Source organism: Oncorhynchus kisutch, linkage group LG21, assembly GCF_002021735.2.
Source record: "Oncorhynchus kisutch isolate 150728-3 linkage group LG21, Okis_V2, whole genome shotgun sequence".
Lineage (NCBI taxonomy): Eukaryota > Metazoa > Chordata > Actinopteri > Salmoniformes > Salmonidae > Oncorhynchus > Oncorhynchus kisutch.
The window spans coordinates 17,960,637-17,975,704 of NC_034194.2; the positions used below are offsets into that span (position 1 = coordinate 17,960,637).

The window sequence follows — 15,068 nt, forward strand, 5'->3', positions numbered from 1 at the left end:
GACACAGACATTTTGGAGGAGGGAGCCCTTCCAGAGGCCAAGCTTTCACTGCCCCTGAGAGTTTCTGGAACAGCTGGGCCGGAGGACGTGGTGTCTGTTCCCCTGTAGCATGGCACACTGGACGGACGGGGCCACAGAGTCTCGTAAATCAGGCCGACCAAGAAGGTACTGTAGTGCCGGCCATCTTGGACCCTCTCACGCCATCTGAACTGCTGCCCTGTTTGTGCCTGATGTCACCGAACTAACAGAGCGAGGTACAAGTGTGTTATTTCGGGGCTCCATCCCTTGATGTGCTAAGTATGGTAGTGTGTGCTTCTCTGTCCTTGGAGGCGGTGAGTATAAGTAGAGATGGTCAGAATGCACCGAGGGGGTGTATGAAATAGGAGCACTGCACAGTATAAGCTCAACTCCGCTCATATGAGTATGATTTATGTAACCAGCTGCTTCTCTATGAAAACCAGAGTTTTCCATCTCAATCCTGCCATCTTCATTTGCAGGAATGAAGTGGCCCTTTAATCCTTGGGCTCAATGAGTGGCACATCACTTTGAAAGCTGCCTCAAATGTTATCCCACTGGGCAGTTGTCCTCACCAAGCAGGGGAATTCAATCTGAGCTCTAGGAATAGTGAAAAACTGAGTTTAAATGTATTTGGCTAAGGTGTATGTAAACTTCCGACTTCAACTGTACATAAATACATATATACAGTACATACATTCAAACATAACATACACAGATAAATAAATACAAAATAAAAAGAACAAAAACAAATAAATTGGAGGCATTTGAACCCAGTCTGGCACAAAGAGAAGATTATTCACAATCTATATACACATGTACCATTTACCACATAGAGGCTAAATATTTGTGCAATTTAATTATTGGTAGCCCTTTGTCTTTTATTCCAGGCTTTATCGAAATATTCTGCAAACAGAAATATACAATGGAAACACATCAGTTTCTCCTCATCGCTCAGCCACGTAATGGGAGGTTATATCTGGTGTGCTTTCTGGAATAAGAGCAAGCGTATGTTGTTGTAGAAAGGGCAATAGAGGATAAAATGAGTTTCATTCTCCATTTCTTTGAGGTCACAATAGTTACATAGGCTTTTCCTCTTACATTTCACCACAATACCGACTTGTTTCAATATGCAGAGGCAAGATCCCTGATCTTACCTGTTTCAATAAGCAGAGGCAAGATCCCTGATCCCAAATCAAATCAAATCAAAATGTATTAGTCACACACGCCGAATACAACAGGTGTAGACCTTACCGTGAAATGCTTTCTAACGAGCCCCTAACTAACAACACAGTTAAAACAAATGGATAAGAATAAGAAACAAAAGTAACAAGTAATTAAATAGCAGCAGTAAAATAACAATAGCGAGACTATATACAGGGGGGTACCGGTACAGAGTCAATGTGCTTAGAAGCCTCTTGGACTTAGACTTGGCGCTCCGGTACCGCTTGCCGTGCGGTAGCAGAGACAACAGTCTATGACTAGGGTGGCTGGAGTCTTTGACGATTTTTAGGGCCTTCTTCTGACACCACCTGGTATAGAGGTCCTGGATGACAGGAAGCTTGGCCCCAGTGATGTACTGGGCCATTCACACTACCCTCTGTAGTGCCTTGCGGTCGGCGGCCGAGCAGTTGCTATACCAGGCAGTGATGCAACCAGTCTGGATACTCTCGATGGTGCAGCTGTAGAACCTTTTGAGGATCTGAGGACCCATGCCAAATCCTTTCAGTCTCCCGAGAGGGAATAGATTTTGTCGTGCCCTCTTCACGACTGTCTTGGTGTGCTTGGACCATGTTAGTTTGTTGGTGATGTGGACTGTTGGTGATGTGGTGATGTGGCCTGTTCCTGAGAAAGCAGTATATCGTTCGAGTCGGGCTAAAAAATGTATTCTGCCAGTCCGTGGTGAGTGATCACAGTCCTGATGTCCAGAAGTTATTTTCAGTCATAAGAGACAGTAGAGGCAACATTGTGTACAAAATAAGTAAAAAAATAAGTTACAGAAAATGTGAATTAACGAACAAAAAACACAATTGGGTGAAGACACGTAAAACATCTGCCTTCTTCTCCGGCGCCATCTTACCTGCGCACACAGCGATCTCTTGCTTTTAGGTAGGTTATACATAATATGTCTCTCACACACGAATTCACCCTTATTCAAACAAAAGGTTCTCAATTTGGGTTTACGAATAATCTCCTCCACCCATTTTCTTCATATTGCATCCACAGTTGTTTTATGATCATATTTATGTCTCCCTTAATTTGGTATTCGTACAGATGTTGACTGTCAGACTGTTGAACAATTCAGACATTCCTGCTGAATAGTCCAGAACAGGACACACACACGCACGTCAAATACATTATCTGTGTTTTTGTCTGGTTGATCATGAGTCTCTATCTTTAATACCAATTGACTCTATGTTTTCCAAGAACATTTGATTTATCCAGCAACAGACAGCTTTGGCTGTAAAGTATTGGCCAGCGATCACCACAGATATTTTTCAACTCTCCCTCCTTTCTCTTCTCCCCTTTAATGTCCCGCATTTCTGGTCAGTAATTGCAGATTTGTATTTATTGTGGATGCCCATTAGCTGCTGCCTTGGCTCTTCCTGAGGTCCAGCAAAATGAAGGTAGTTATACATTTTAAAAACATTACAGTACATTACAATAAATTCATAACAGATTTCACAACATATTGTGTGACAACATGATCATACATTTTGTGATTTGTTCATGTAGGTCGGTCAATGACTTTGTTGATGCATGTATTTCACCAAGGGGCTCCAGTTCCAGAGAAACTCTTTGTGTTTATGTGTAAATTCACATTTAGTTAGTCTCTCTTACACTCCACAGGGGACGGTGACAGTCGTTGTTGGCTAAAGTGGGAAGTTATGGAGAGGCAACGATGGAAAAGCTAAATAAAAGCTATGGAACAAAACCAGTGACTTCTTCCTCTGGCGGCAGGTGGAAAGTGGATAACTTTGTGGCTGAAGTCCACAGCTCTGAAGCTTTTACTCTGCCATTGGCTGTTGGACTTGAAAGTGTGTTTTCTCTGTTCCCCCATCCATTGTTTTAGACTCGTTTGTCCATCAAAACTCTTACACAAACGTGCGTTAACAAATACTCTCTCTAATGTCAACAATTTCTCGTTGAGGCCTCATTCACGGTACAAGATCTTCTCTTACCTTCCAGTGACATTTTTTTCAGGCGTTTGTAACCACAGACTTTGTTTCTCCCACCCAGAGGACTGTAGCAAGCGTATTAGATATGTGAAGAATTCCCAGAACAAGACATGATGATTCCTTCCCATTGTTAGGAGTGTTCCAGCCCAGTTAACATGCAAACAGTGAGTGCTGCAGTGAAATAGGATATTCTCACTTAACACAGGTTTACTCCAAACTTCATAAATCAGTGCTGAGACGGAAGTGAAGTTCACTGGCTGAAAAGTAAAAGTAAACACTTCTCCCCCACAGATTTTGAGTTCTTCAGTCTGTTTTTTCAAGTCCATCTAGAAATATAACTTCTATATTGATGAAATATATGCGTTGTGTGTAGGCACGACAGAGTGGGCAAAAGCTTCTGTACGCACTCTAAAACAAATCTTTATTGGGTCTTCGATAATAAAGTCCAACATGTGTAATGTTTAGAAATGTAATTCCACTGTGATGTTCTAGAGTTAGTAGGTTTTACATGATGAACGACATGCCTTCAGATCTACGTGAGTTCAAAATGGCATCAGCTCCTACACTCTGAAAAGAAACGTTTCCTGGAGATTGCTTTAGGGGTTCTTAAAATTGAAGCTGTGGAGTAACTCCCCTATAACGGATCCTCGAAGAGGACCCCCCTACCTTCCCGTTATTATTATTATTAATAATATGCATAACAACAATAACACAATATTTTAGTTGTCAGTGTTTATAATGATTTTAGTGGCAAAGCAGAATTTATTTTTTTTAAAAATATGAAGTAAACTCCCAGCTGAGCACCAAGTCCAATGGGTATATCCTCTGGCGTGTTGATGTTAATGTGCTGATGTTCTCCGTATCCATAGCCAGAATGATTTTCATCAGAGGTATAAGGAGGTGGAAGTGTGTGAATCCCAAAAATAGTAATTATACAGATGTTTATACAGATGTTTAACAAATTATACAGATGTTTAACATGCTCACAACAGTATTCATACCTTTGTTTTTGTGGTGAATGTGAATGAAAAAAACAGTTTGCAGATTTGTATTTATACACCTACCTCGTCCGTAATGTAGAGGCCTATGTGATTTTCATTGAAGAGGTAAGGGAGGAGGATGCTACATGTGATTTGCATAACATACCAACACTAATTGAAATACCTTTGTGTACCTCCTTGTCTCTCTCCCTGCAGACACAAACAAAAAAAAGTGAGCAGTTCAGTCATCTGCACCCAAATACATCTAGCCTTCAACATGTTCTTATAGCATGCATATTCTTACCTCTTTGTTGATTGATATCCATTGAATTGTGTCCAGTAGTCCTCCACAGACCAGTTGACTAAAATGGTTTGGATGATCTTTTATCCACTGTTATTTCAGAAACAACCCCTATCCACCCTGAGACATGGAATGTCAGTTTGAGGTCAAACTTAAGACAATACAGATCATCCAGAGTCTTGGTAACCACTCTAGCTATGTGGTACGTAGATGGATATGCTGAATTGCTGGCATTAAAATACATTCAAAATCAATAGCAGCCTAAATTAAATATTCACCTAAAAGCATGTTTCAAAAACAGTTTGCTCCATAGCACCATCAGGGGGGTTGTCCTTTTTCAGCATGATGCTCCTGTGTTGACATGGTTCCAAGTTCGCATTTGTAGCGCTTATGTTGACTAATGAGAAAAATGCCAATGGCCATGGTGTGAGAATCGCCAGCCATGTGGCACATGTGGATGGTCTGAATGTCATCCAGAGCTGCTCTACAGCTCCAGCATTCGTGTGGTTGGCATTCCTCTACAACTAGGGAGAGGCGATATCATACAAACTCCAACATCCGACTCCTTTGTTCAATGGTGGTGAGAGGGCCAAGTAGCAGGCATTACAACAGTGATGCTATGACAGAGGCCCCAGGGTAATAACTGGCCCACCAGGAGGTTTTGTCTGGCCCTTGACATTAATTAATTTCATGAGCAAATAATCTTCCCTAGCGATTTGTATCAACGTTTTTTAATACAAAAGTGAGCACACAGACACAGATGAAGACATACTGTAGAAATCATTAACCTTGTTAATTATTGAGATATATTGTGCGAGTTTCTCATGTTGTCAATAGTTGTCTTTTGGCCTGTAACCTTTTCAACGGTCCACTAATTCATATGGTTGACCATCAGTGCATTACAGAGGTCCATGATTGATTTTTCCTTTCTTTCATAAACAGCCTCCATTAATTAATTTGAACCGTTGAGAGCAGCTCGTCCATCAATTTTTTATTTATTTCACCTTTATTTGACGGATTCCTGAGCCATGAAGAAAAACAAAGAAAGAAACGGAGGCTAAAGAGATGACATGCTATAACGGTGGTCATGAGGGCTCCTGGCAAAACAAGATGAACGGAGTTGAAAATAAAACATTACTGCGACACATGGCTGCACGTAGCACATTACCAGTATCTCAGGTGGTACATGTAAGTGATCCTGTCTTGAGTTTGGGGAGAGACCGAGCCATAAACTCTACCCAAGGCTGAATGTGACTTGATTAACATTAGTCTGGAACGCTGCCGCTGCAAAGAGAGAACTGTCTGTGGCAATGCGAGCATGGCAGTGCGTGTGATGGTGAAGCTGAGGCTGTGTGATAGACAGTGCTTGACTTGGGCAGGAGCTCACCGGAGCTGAGTACCGGCACCTCCAATGCTTGAGCTCCTGTTCCCCTTACGGAATATTAGCTCAAAAGTATTGCGGAGCTCCTGCATCTAAATATAAACAGTAGCAGCACTCAAAACAAGTACATGCACCAATTTCAGTACAAGTCAAGCATTGGCGATAGATCACACTATGCCTAATTCATGGACTAAATAAAAAACATAATGCCTTCTGCTATTTAGCCTGGCATGTGTTTAGAATCATATTTCAACTCTCGGAGGTTATATTACAAGGCAAGCCACGCTCCAACTGTGGAGGATGGAATATCCCAGATGCACTTTTTAATTCGGAGGGTAATGATATTCTCAAACAAATGTAAATAGTGACAATGGTTTATTTGCATGGTTGTGACAAACCACTACAGGTTTATGTCATTTTAAGCACACAGGCTAAACTGATATGTGTTGATGTATACCTTCTATATTGGCAAGCACAAGTAAACTGTCCACTGTAGGTGCACATTTTATGACACCATAGTGAGAAGGCCAGTGTAGGAAAATTTTCTTACTTGAGTATGTATGCATTTGATAGCCTATCAATCACTGTAGAAGTGATGTACTTCTTTGCATATTGAAGAAGCCTAAAGTAATTCATATGCACAGTGATCCAAATGTCTTATGGTAGGCAGTGGCGAGTTTTCCTGGACGCCAAGGGAAGCTAGGCTTCCCCAAATACTTGACCTAGAAAAAACTATATATAAATTCATTTTAATCTCTCTGTGTTTTCATAATTGTCGGTCATTTCGCAAGTGGCTGAATCTCACCGGAGAAATCATCCGAGAGAGGGAAACTGCGCAGTTCTGTCTCAGTATGTGTAGATCATGTATCTGATTCTGTTTGTAACAAAAGAGTATGACATGTTGCCGCACTAGCATTTGATTGATTGATGCCAGTAAGCAGTTGGCCTCCCTTGATAATTAAAAATATATATATATTAGCCAATCAGCTTTGAACTGAGCTCAACTGTGGGTTGTCCTGGCACTGCAAAATGCCCCCCAAGGGAGGCCAGTTCGGATTTGGCTTCACACCAATCAAATCACATCCTAAGCAAAACATCTTCATTGTCAGAAAAACGTGTCTGTTTCTGGTCTGCTTGTGTTGATGTCCTGCAGTAGCTAGCTTGCTAAATTGTTGCTTTTCCTAAGCAATGGGTGGAGATGGGGATTTGGACTGGTGGTTTTGACTCAATTCTCTGTACAGGCCAATGATTAGGATGGCAATTCTGATCTAACCATAAATTCATATATTTTGTCACTGGCCTGAGACGATTGAAGTTCAATATGTAGTCTAGTAGGCTCACATTAACTAGCTAGCTAACTTAGCTGGTTCATTTTTGACTATGCGAGGAAGTTAGGCTAGCAAACATTTTAGCTAGGTAGCCTATGAAATCTAAAAGCATACTGTATGACAGAGCCATAGACCGTTTTTCCAACATGAAAGAGAGGAGGATGGGATTGGCATTCAACCAGTCTACAAGTAGTAGGAGTCAACTTTTCTTTTTCTTGTTTTAAACTTGGGAACGCACACAGACATACACAGACAGAAATAAGTACCATGGACATAATATTTTGCAACATTGATTGGATTAAATTGTTTTTTGGTATCTTTAAGTTTGTTTTCAGTGTACTAAACTAAGCATATATAGCTTTGCTGATTTGATGTTTAAATGCTTAAGTTGAGATGGTGCTGGAATAGCGGAGGCAGTGCTCCTGTTGTCTTTGTGCTGACTTGCGGTAACTCCGTGGTAGCTCATTGTCCCGCAGAGGCTGAAGGTCACGCACAGTGACAACTGGAGCCAGATCACACACTCCATAAATGGTGTTTTTAGGATAATGTTAATGACAGCTCCGCTCGATCTCTATAGCAACCAACAATTTCCGAGTTCTTGCCTTCAGTTTATGCGTTAACCTCACAAATATACCTAATAGGAGACACGAAAGGCTATCGAGTGTCCCGTCGCATGTTCCGAGGACCAGCCTGCTCGCACGCTTTGCAACAGGTCTGAGTCAGACACGTGGTGCCGACGGCATGGGAACAAGACTCACGTTTTCCATATGAACAGTTCTGGGTGGCACACTCAAACAAAACATTGGTCTGTTATTGCCTACACGCCAATCTATTATGCTATGGCCTTTTTTCATAGTAGGCTATATATCCCATTTAAACAGGCAATTGTTTTTACCCATGATGTCGCTGAATAGCCCACACTTTGATGTTAGGCTACCAATAACAATTATGTTATAAGAACACACACACTAATAGATTTAAAACACATCAATAATTTTCCTCTTAGCCTAGATGCTGTAATTAATTGACCCAAACACTGCATGTGGCCTATTTTACCTGCCAATTGCACGTCATCCCCATTAACTGCTAAAAACAAAAATGTCTCTGAGAATATTCCTTTGTTAGAGGTTCTCCGGGGAGTGAGAGACCCTCCACCTCTCTCTTGTCATTCATCACTTTTGCCAGAAGCTGATATTAATCTACAGCTGTCCAGTGCTAAACTGAAACACAACCAAGAAAGGGAACACATGACGGCAGCCTCACACATTATTTTTGTTTGAATTTGTTGGAATGGTCTTTTCTTTCCCCTGTGTCCTTTTCAGCCCCCTGATTCTTATGACCGTTCCATTGCCTTTTCTCCCTCCGATCATTAAGTTCTGTGTTAATTGTGGCCTGTTTGTATGTAGCCTTTTGTATGTCTTCGAGGAGAAAAGTATGTCCTTGGAGAAAATAGAGACGGTGTTGAATATAGTGAAAGAAATATCCCTGGCCTCTTACATTTGAACATTTGAGTCATTTAGCGGACACTCTTATTTAGTGACGCACAGTTGGGAGCATTCATCTTAAGATAGCTAGGTGGGACAACCACATATCACAATCACAGTCCATTTGTCCTTAATAAAGTAGCTCTTCTCAAGAACATCTTAGTTGAATGTTCTTGAATAGTATTCTTCCAGACAAGGTCAAATACTATTCTGTACAAATACTTCATAGAGTTTTTGCTGGTGTTCGGTATTGAATGCCCTTTAGAAATATGTCTTTACATTGACAAGTTGAAGCATCAGCATTCAGTATCTACAAGAGAATGATTTAAGGTTAATGCAAACCCCAGTACACTGCATTAGTGGAAGTTAATAAAAATTGAACACCTAAAGGAAAAGTCCACCCCAAAACTATCTTTTGGTATTTGTTTCATTAGTCCATTGTTGTCATATGATGCAAAACACAGCATCACATGATGCAAGTTACATCGTAGGGGATGAGTTCTGTATTTTGAAGGTTACATATCTTGAGAACTTGATTGCTGACAAGTAAAACATTTGTCAACAATGGACTAATGAAACAAATACCAAAAGTTTGGGGGTGGCATTTTCCTTTAAGTTGTGCTTGCAGATGGCTGAACGATATCTATTTTGTACACATATCATTGACGAAATTAACCAGAACTCACATCAAACAGGATAGTTTTCAAATGAACTGTCTATCAAATTGTGTATTCTATAGACTACGCATTTTATCTCTAAAGTTGAGTTTTAATCACATTGTCCCATTGCTTTATAATTACAGGCTGAGGCATACAACACATTGACATTACATTACAACTGTATCAAGAAAAAATACTTTAAAAAGGTCAATATATTAATATGTTCACAATACAATATACCATGGATAATGACTGTTTGATTTGGACTTTATACCTGGGATAACTGAAAAACAATGGGGAATAAGTACATAAAGATCACATATACTGTAGCACTGCCCAGATATGGCACACAGACATACATAGCACAGTTGTGCGTGTCCACTTCTGCTACCTCCTGTCCACCCCGCACCTCAAAATCACCAGTCAAACCAGTTGTTCCCTGTGGGTCGAGGTCCAGATTTGACAAAATGCTCAATTTATGAAGTCCAGAGCCCCTGGTCAAACACTGTGCAGTGACACTACAATTGTGTGTGTCCGTTGAGTACTGAAACAGTTGTCGTTGACAGCTGCTGGGGAGCAAGACAGAGTCAAATGGCTTCACATAGCCGCTGCTCACTTCAGTCACGTTAGAGAATGCTCCTCTCTCTTGCTCCTCTCCTTTCATATATATGTAAAAAAAAAAAACACAATAGCAAATAGTGTTTTTCCAGTCTTCGAGTATGCCAAATCTAATTTTTTACTTTCCAGTTTCTCTCTTTTTTTCTTTTTCAACAAGTGTCCTCTTTGGAGGAAAGTGTTCAGTCTTGGCCAGATAACATTTTGTCAGTCACACCACAGAGCATTTCTGGCAAGCTGTCCAGCAAGTCCTGCATGGTGTCTCCCCTCCTTTCTCTTTAGTAGGAGAGAGTTTTAGATTCTCCCCCTTGTCCACTGCATTTCCAGCAGAGAGTATCCGAGTAATTTCAGCTGAGGATGTTTCCGCCACTGAAGGTGTAGCGTCGAGCTGCAAGTGAGATTAGAATCTGTTACAGAAAATGTCTGTCAATATCATACAGTGCAGAGAAACACAGAGGCCAGCTCGGGCATGGGAGGGCAGCAGAGCTTTAAAACCAGTACAAGTCCTTGCTCTTATCCTGGACCTGCAGACCTGAGAGGAAAGAGAGAAAAAAAGAGAGAAAAGAAAAGGGAGGGCAAGAGAAGGATTAGGAAGTGGGAGACCAAATGGCTTATATGTAGAAGCAGGAAGCCCTTAAAGCAGAAAAGTGTAAAAGCATATTGCCTCCCAGGAGAAAGAAGAGACAGAGAACTCGACCTGTTAAACCCATAAATACGTTGGTCTTTCTTAGTGTTGGAGAGTGGCCTTGACAAGACAACTGTTTCCCCCTGGGGAGAACAAAACCCTGCATAATGTTATGAATGGAAGCATAGCCCCCGTGTAAAGCGTCACACCGTTCCTGAACTTTTGCATTCAATTAATTGTAGAGCATTCAATAGTAGTCATGAATGTTTGAGGAAAATTAAATTATGCAGGCTATTCTGAAGTGCACTTGGAACAGCTAGTCCTTTATGAAGAGTTAACACTGCATGTTGTGTGCGGTTGTTGTTATCGCTGTTGTTGTTACCTGCATCCACATTGAGGCCGATGCTCTGGCTGATGTCTGCCCCTGCCCCTGCCCCTGTGAACGCCCCAGTCCAGGCCGAGCTGGCTGACTCGCTCTTCCCAATGTCACACGGTGAGGCACTGGGTCCGGGGACAGTGGATGGAGGGAGCCGGTGCGGCCGGACAGAGGGCACCAGCAGAGAACTGTAGCGGGGGTCAAAGTGCGTGCCGTAGACTTCGTGCATGCTGGGTCGAGGGTAGGGGGAGCCCTGGGTGCCGATGGCCCCACCGAGTGAGTAAGAATGGTGGTGGTGGTGTGAGTGGTGCCAGGGCTCTGGGGTGGCCTGGTGGAGGTGGCTGTGTAGAGAGGCAGAGGAGTAGGGGTCCCCAGGGAAGGGTATGTCTGAGTAGGAGGATCCTAAGGCACTGCTCAGGGACGAGGGCTGGTACGCACTGTTCCAGAAGGATGGGGGGAAACTCCTCTGGCTCATCGGGAATAATCCGTCTGGGAATCCACAGACACATTGAAATGCTCAATCACAGATCAATTAAGTGGTAAAGACAATAAATGTATCTGTGGGTGAGGATCAATAAGCCAGTTCTGAGAATATGGCAACATAAAAAACGACCAGGATCATTCAATTATCAATTCATTTGAAAGGATGAAATAAAGGAAAACATTATGAGAAAAAGATGCATGGATAAATATTGTTGTTGTCAGTTATTCCTGAAGGTTGATCAAAATTGGAGAATGGTTGACTACATAATATTGGTCATATAATTACATTTTAAATTAATTCATTGAGGGAGTAAAATGCAACAGAACAAATTATAGCTTACCAAACCCTCACTACAAATTCCCCTACAATATAGTGAGTAAGTACTGAGCCCTACATTACACAGAACAGCGTGTTATTATTTTCAACTGCCTTTCCATCAATGTTGTTTTACTTTGCGATTCCGTTGCGATTTTGACCCAACACAAATGAGAGTGAATGACTGCAGACTAAAACTGAAACTATGGGAGCAAAACAGAGGATTCGTTGATTTGTTCCAAAAAATCCAGTTTAAAATGAAGTGTATTTGAGTAAGATGTGAACACAATAATATACAAAAAAAATTGAAAATAAAACTCACTTGCATGCAAGACATACATATAAGTCATTGTGATGAAATGAAACCGCGTGGACAGGTTATTTGGAGTGGTTCGGTGATCCTCTCCATGAGGTGGATGTAGACCTACCTCGTGCAGACTTGTTGCTAGCCGACCCGTGGACGTAGCTGGTTGGCTGGCTGAGGGCCCGGCTGAAGTGCTCGTCCACCACGGAGCTGATGTCCCCGTGGAAGTAGGTGAAAAGTACGCATCGCGAGTTCAGGTACTCGGCCTCCGGAGGGTGATCCTTCTCTCGCGCGCAGTCTTCCTCCTTTATCGTCGGCCCAGGGAGATTTGAGAACGAGCTGCCCCCGCTGATGCTCTCTTGCGCTTCTTGCATTTTGGAATAAAATGCCAATTTCTGAAACATCCGTTAAAAAACGTCAGAATTGAATAGCCTTGACACGCATTTGATACGAATTCGTATCAAGGCAGTTACCAATTATCAATTTGAATTTCACCTGCACATAATCATTTGGTGGGGTCACGGCCAGGCATTACCAAAGGCTAGCCTGGAGAAATTAGGGTTAAGTACCTTGCTCAAGGGCACATCAACATATTTTTCAACTTGTCGGCTCAGGGATTGTCCAACAGTTGTGCAATCGCGTTATATTGTGGCATCTGTGCGCTTTTTAGGCTATATCCAAAATGGCAGGTATTTAATAAGTTTAGTATCCTCGCCTCATTCATAGGCCTACTCAAAGAGGAGGCAGTGGTTGGATTCAAGTTCAAAGCTATTCAATTTAAACCCGTGAGCATATTTGTTAATTTCTTAATTATGAACCTTCAAATCAAATCAAATTGTATTTGTCACATACGACACGTTAAGACTTCAGAGCGAAATGCTTACTTACGAGCCCTTTCCCAAAATTTCAGAGTTAAAAAGTAAGAACAGTTAGATGTATTTAAAGGAAATAGTAACACAATAAAACAACAATAACGGGACTATATACAATGAGTATGTCACCAGTAGATGAGGTAATTGAGGTAATATGTACATGTAGGTAGGGGTAAACGTGACTTAGGCAATCAGGAGAGATAATAAACAGAGTAGCACCACCATATGTGAGCTTTGGAGCGTGTCGAAGTGAATCCCAGTATTCCCTTTTCTCGCTGCATACTACATTTAAAGAAGACGTTCGCACTATTTGACATTTGAAAACCAGCTCTCTGTGCAAACAAAGATCTGAATTTGTATATTGACTGTGAGAGGTTTTAAGAAAGTGGCACAGCTTTAAGAGGGCCTTAGCACCAATGCACGTCTGGAAACCGAATATCCCAAACGCCTTACAGGTTCTTGTGCATGCACAAGCAGCATTAATTTAATTTACAGATATGTATCACAGGACGTGCGCCAACGAAATCGTTACCAGAGCACTAATTACATTTTATGTAGAAAAGTGGACACGTCCAGACAAAATAATGATTATGAATGTAAAAAGTCAAATTACAGCCTACAGATTAAAACAATAAAATAATAATAATTGTACTTGACGAACGATTAATAAAAGTTGCGAACATAGCCTAAGCCTAAACTCTATTAATGACCCATAAGTATTTTGTATTGATTGGTTAATAAAGTTAATAAAGGCCTTGGCCTTTTCAATCTACATATTTGAATAAGCCTATCTAACCCATAACCTACAGATTGCAAAATATCCTAATTGAAATAGCAATAGAAGACGCAATCAAATTCAGTAGCCTAAACGGAAAAGTATGCAATAGCCTGAGTGATTCGATTTTGCAGGACAAGACGGAGGGAGAGCGATAGCCTAAGCAACTAAAACAAAACAAAAATATGTTATCAACTAAAAATATTATCACGCAAATTAGGTAGGCTTCTGAATAACAATGTAAGGAGGAATGGCTATCATTATTCATTAAGGAAACATCAATCAAAAGTAAGGCTAATAAGTTCCTCTTAAATAGGTGTAACTGTAGGTAAGGAGGACTATTGTTTCCACAATCGCCTGAAGGCTGTCATGCAGAATCATTTTGAGAGTGGACAATGCCAAAATACAGCAGGCCTGGATAAATCAAATAATTTATAATAATGCGCAATTCAAGTTTTTCATCAAAGTCTGACAAAACTTTCCCTGAACCAAATCTGCCAGTAGTTTAAACAACACATCAATAACGTACCTGGTGATGATATGGGCTATACGCTGCGGCAAAATAAGGCTGAGGTGGTGGACCATACACTTGATACATAACATCCAAGCAGCTCATGGCTAAAAAAGCGAAATCTCACGGATAGTAATTTGACGGAATAAGCAAAATCTTCATTGGAGATTGTAGACGGGGAGAGGTTAAAGTAACTTGGAACGTTGGAGAGCGGCGTTTCTATCCCAATTGCGCTGCGCGTCCTGCCTTCGGTCTTTACGCACCGTCAGTGCGACAGGAACGCGTGGCGGCAAAAGTAAAGACATTACACAGCCAGCCGTTTTGACGTGTCTCTGGACGAGCCTGCATCCGACCAATGAGGGAACAAAAGCACTTCACAACCAGGTGTATTTTATCCAAAGTCTGCAATAAACCTTTCATTACCGCCATGAGCTGCGTGATGCTAAATTAAGAAGAATGGAGCCCTGCCAGATAGGTCACTTACTGGAGAGCTTAGTACACCCACAATGTTGACTGTAGTCTAATGTCATCCTGATATCAACTGTTACCTGTAATTCATTCCTTTGATATGCACCTGCATGTTACCTGTATATAATCTTTATTATAGACCAATATATGTTCATTTCATACATGTTATGTTTAATTTGTAGTCCAAGTACATTGTCCAAATTTTGGTAAATAACATGCACTTGATGTCAATCATTTCGAAACCTAAACCTTTTGAAAAAGTACATTTTCAAATACTTTTACAGTTTGATGGGCCCTGGATAGGAAACCTTGAAGCATCAAACTTCATGGGTCTGTGGTATGCCGTATAGGTCTATTAATAACACTATTTTATGTCCTTTGCAAATGGAGACTTTA

At 41.2% G+C, this 15,068-nt stretch overlaps 1 protein-coding gene across 4 annotated transcripts; it reads right to left on the minus strand.

Annotated features, from left to right (window-relative positions):
• Positions 1-7,272: 7,272 nt before the first annotated feature.
• Positions 7,273-14,490, minus strand: vgll2a (vestigial-like family member 2a). 4 transcript variants are annotated; one of them, XM_020477326.2, is made up of 4 exons: positions 14,223-14,490; positions 12,171-12,441; positions 10,950-11,432; positions 7,273-10,474 (listed from the first exon to the last, which is right to left on the minus strand). In XM_020477326.2, exons 1-4 carry the CDS (start codon positions 14,307-14,309, stop codon positions 10,431-10,433), a joined length of 885 nt encoding a protein of 294 aa, XP_020332915.1. In that variant the 5' UTR covers positions 14,310-14,490; the 3' UTR covers positions 7,273-10,430. The 4 variants fall into 4 exon arrangements, with proteins under 4 accessions (XP_020332915.1, XP_031656780.1, XP_031656781.1 ...); XM_031800920.1 differs by lacking the exon at positions 14,223-14,490 and adding an exon at positions 12,616-12,740; XM_031800921.1 differs by lacking the exon at positions 14,223-14,490 and adding an exon at positions 12,542-12,594.
• Positions 14,491-15,068: the final 578 nt, after the last annotated feature.

Excerpts from the sequence above, each read along its gene's own strand:
- vgll2a (XM_020477326.2), bottom strand. The coding sequence starts at position 14,309 with ATGAGCTGCTTGGATGTTATGTATCAAGTGTATGGTCCACCACCTCAG. Across the intron at positions 11,433-12,170 it reads TAGCAACAAGTCTGCACGAG|ACGGATTATTCCCGATGAGC; the intron begins GTAGGTCTACAT and ends GTGGATTCCCAG. Across the intron at positions 10,475-10,949 it reads CGGCCTCAATGTGGATGCAG|GTCTGCAGGTCCAGGATAAG; the intron begins GTAACAACAACA and ends CTTTCCTCTCAG.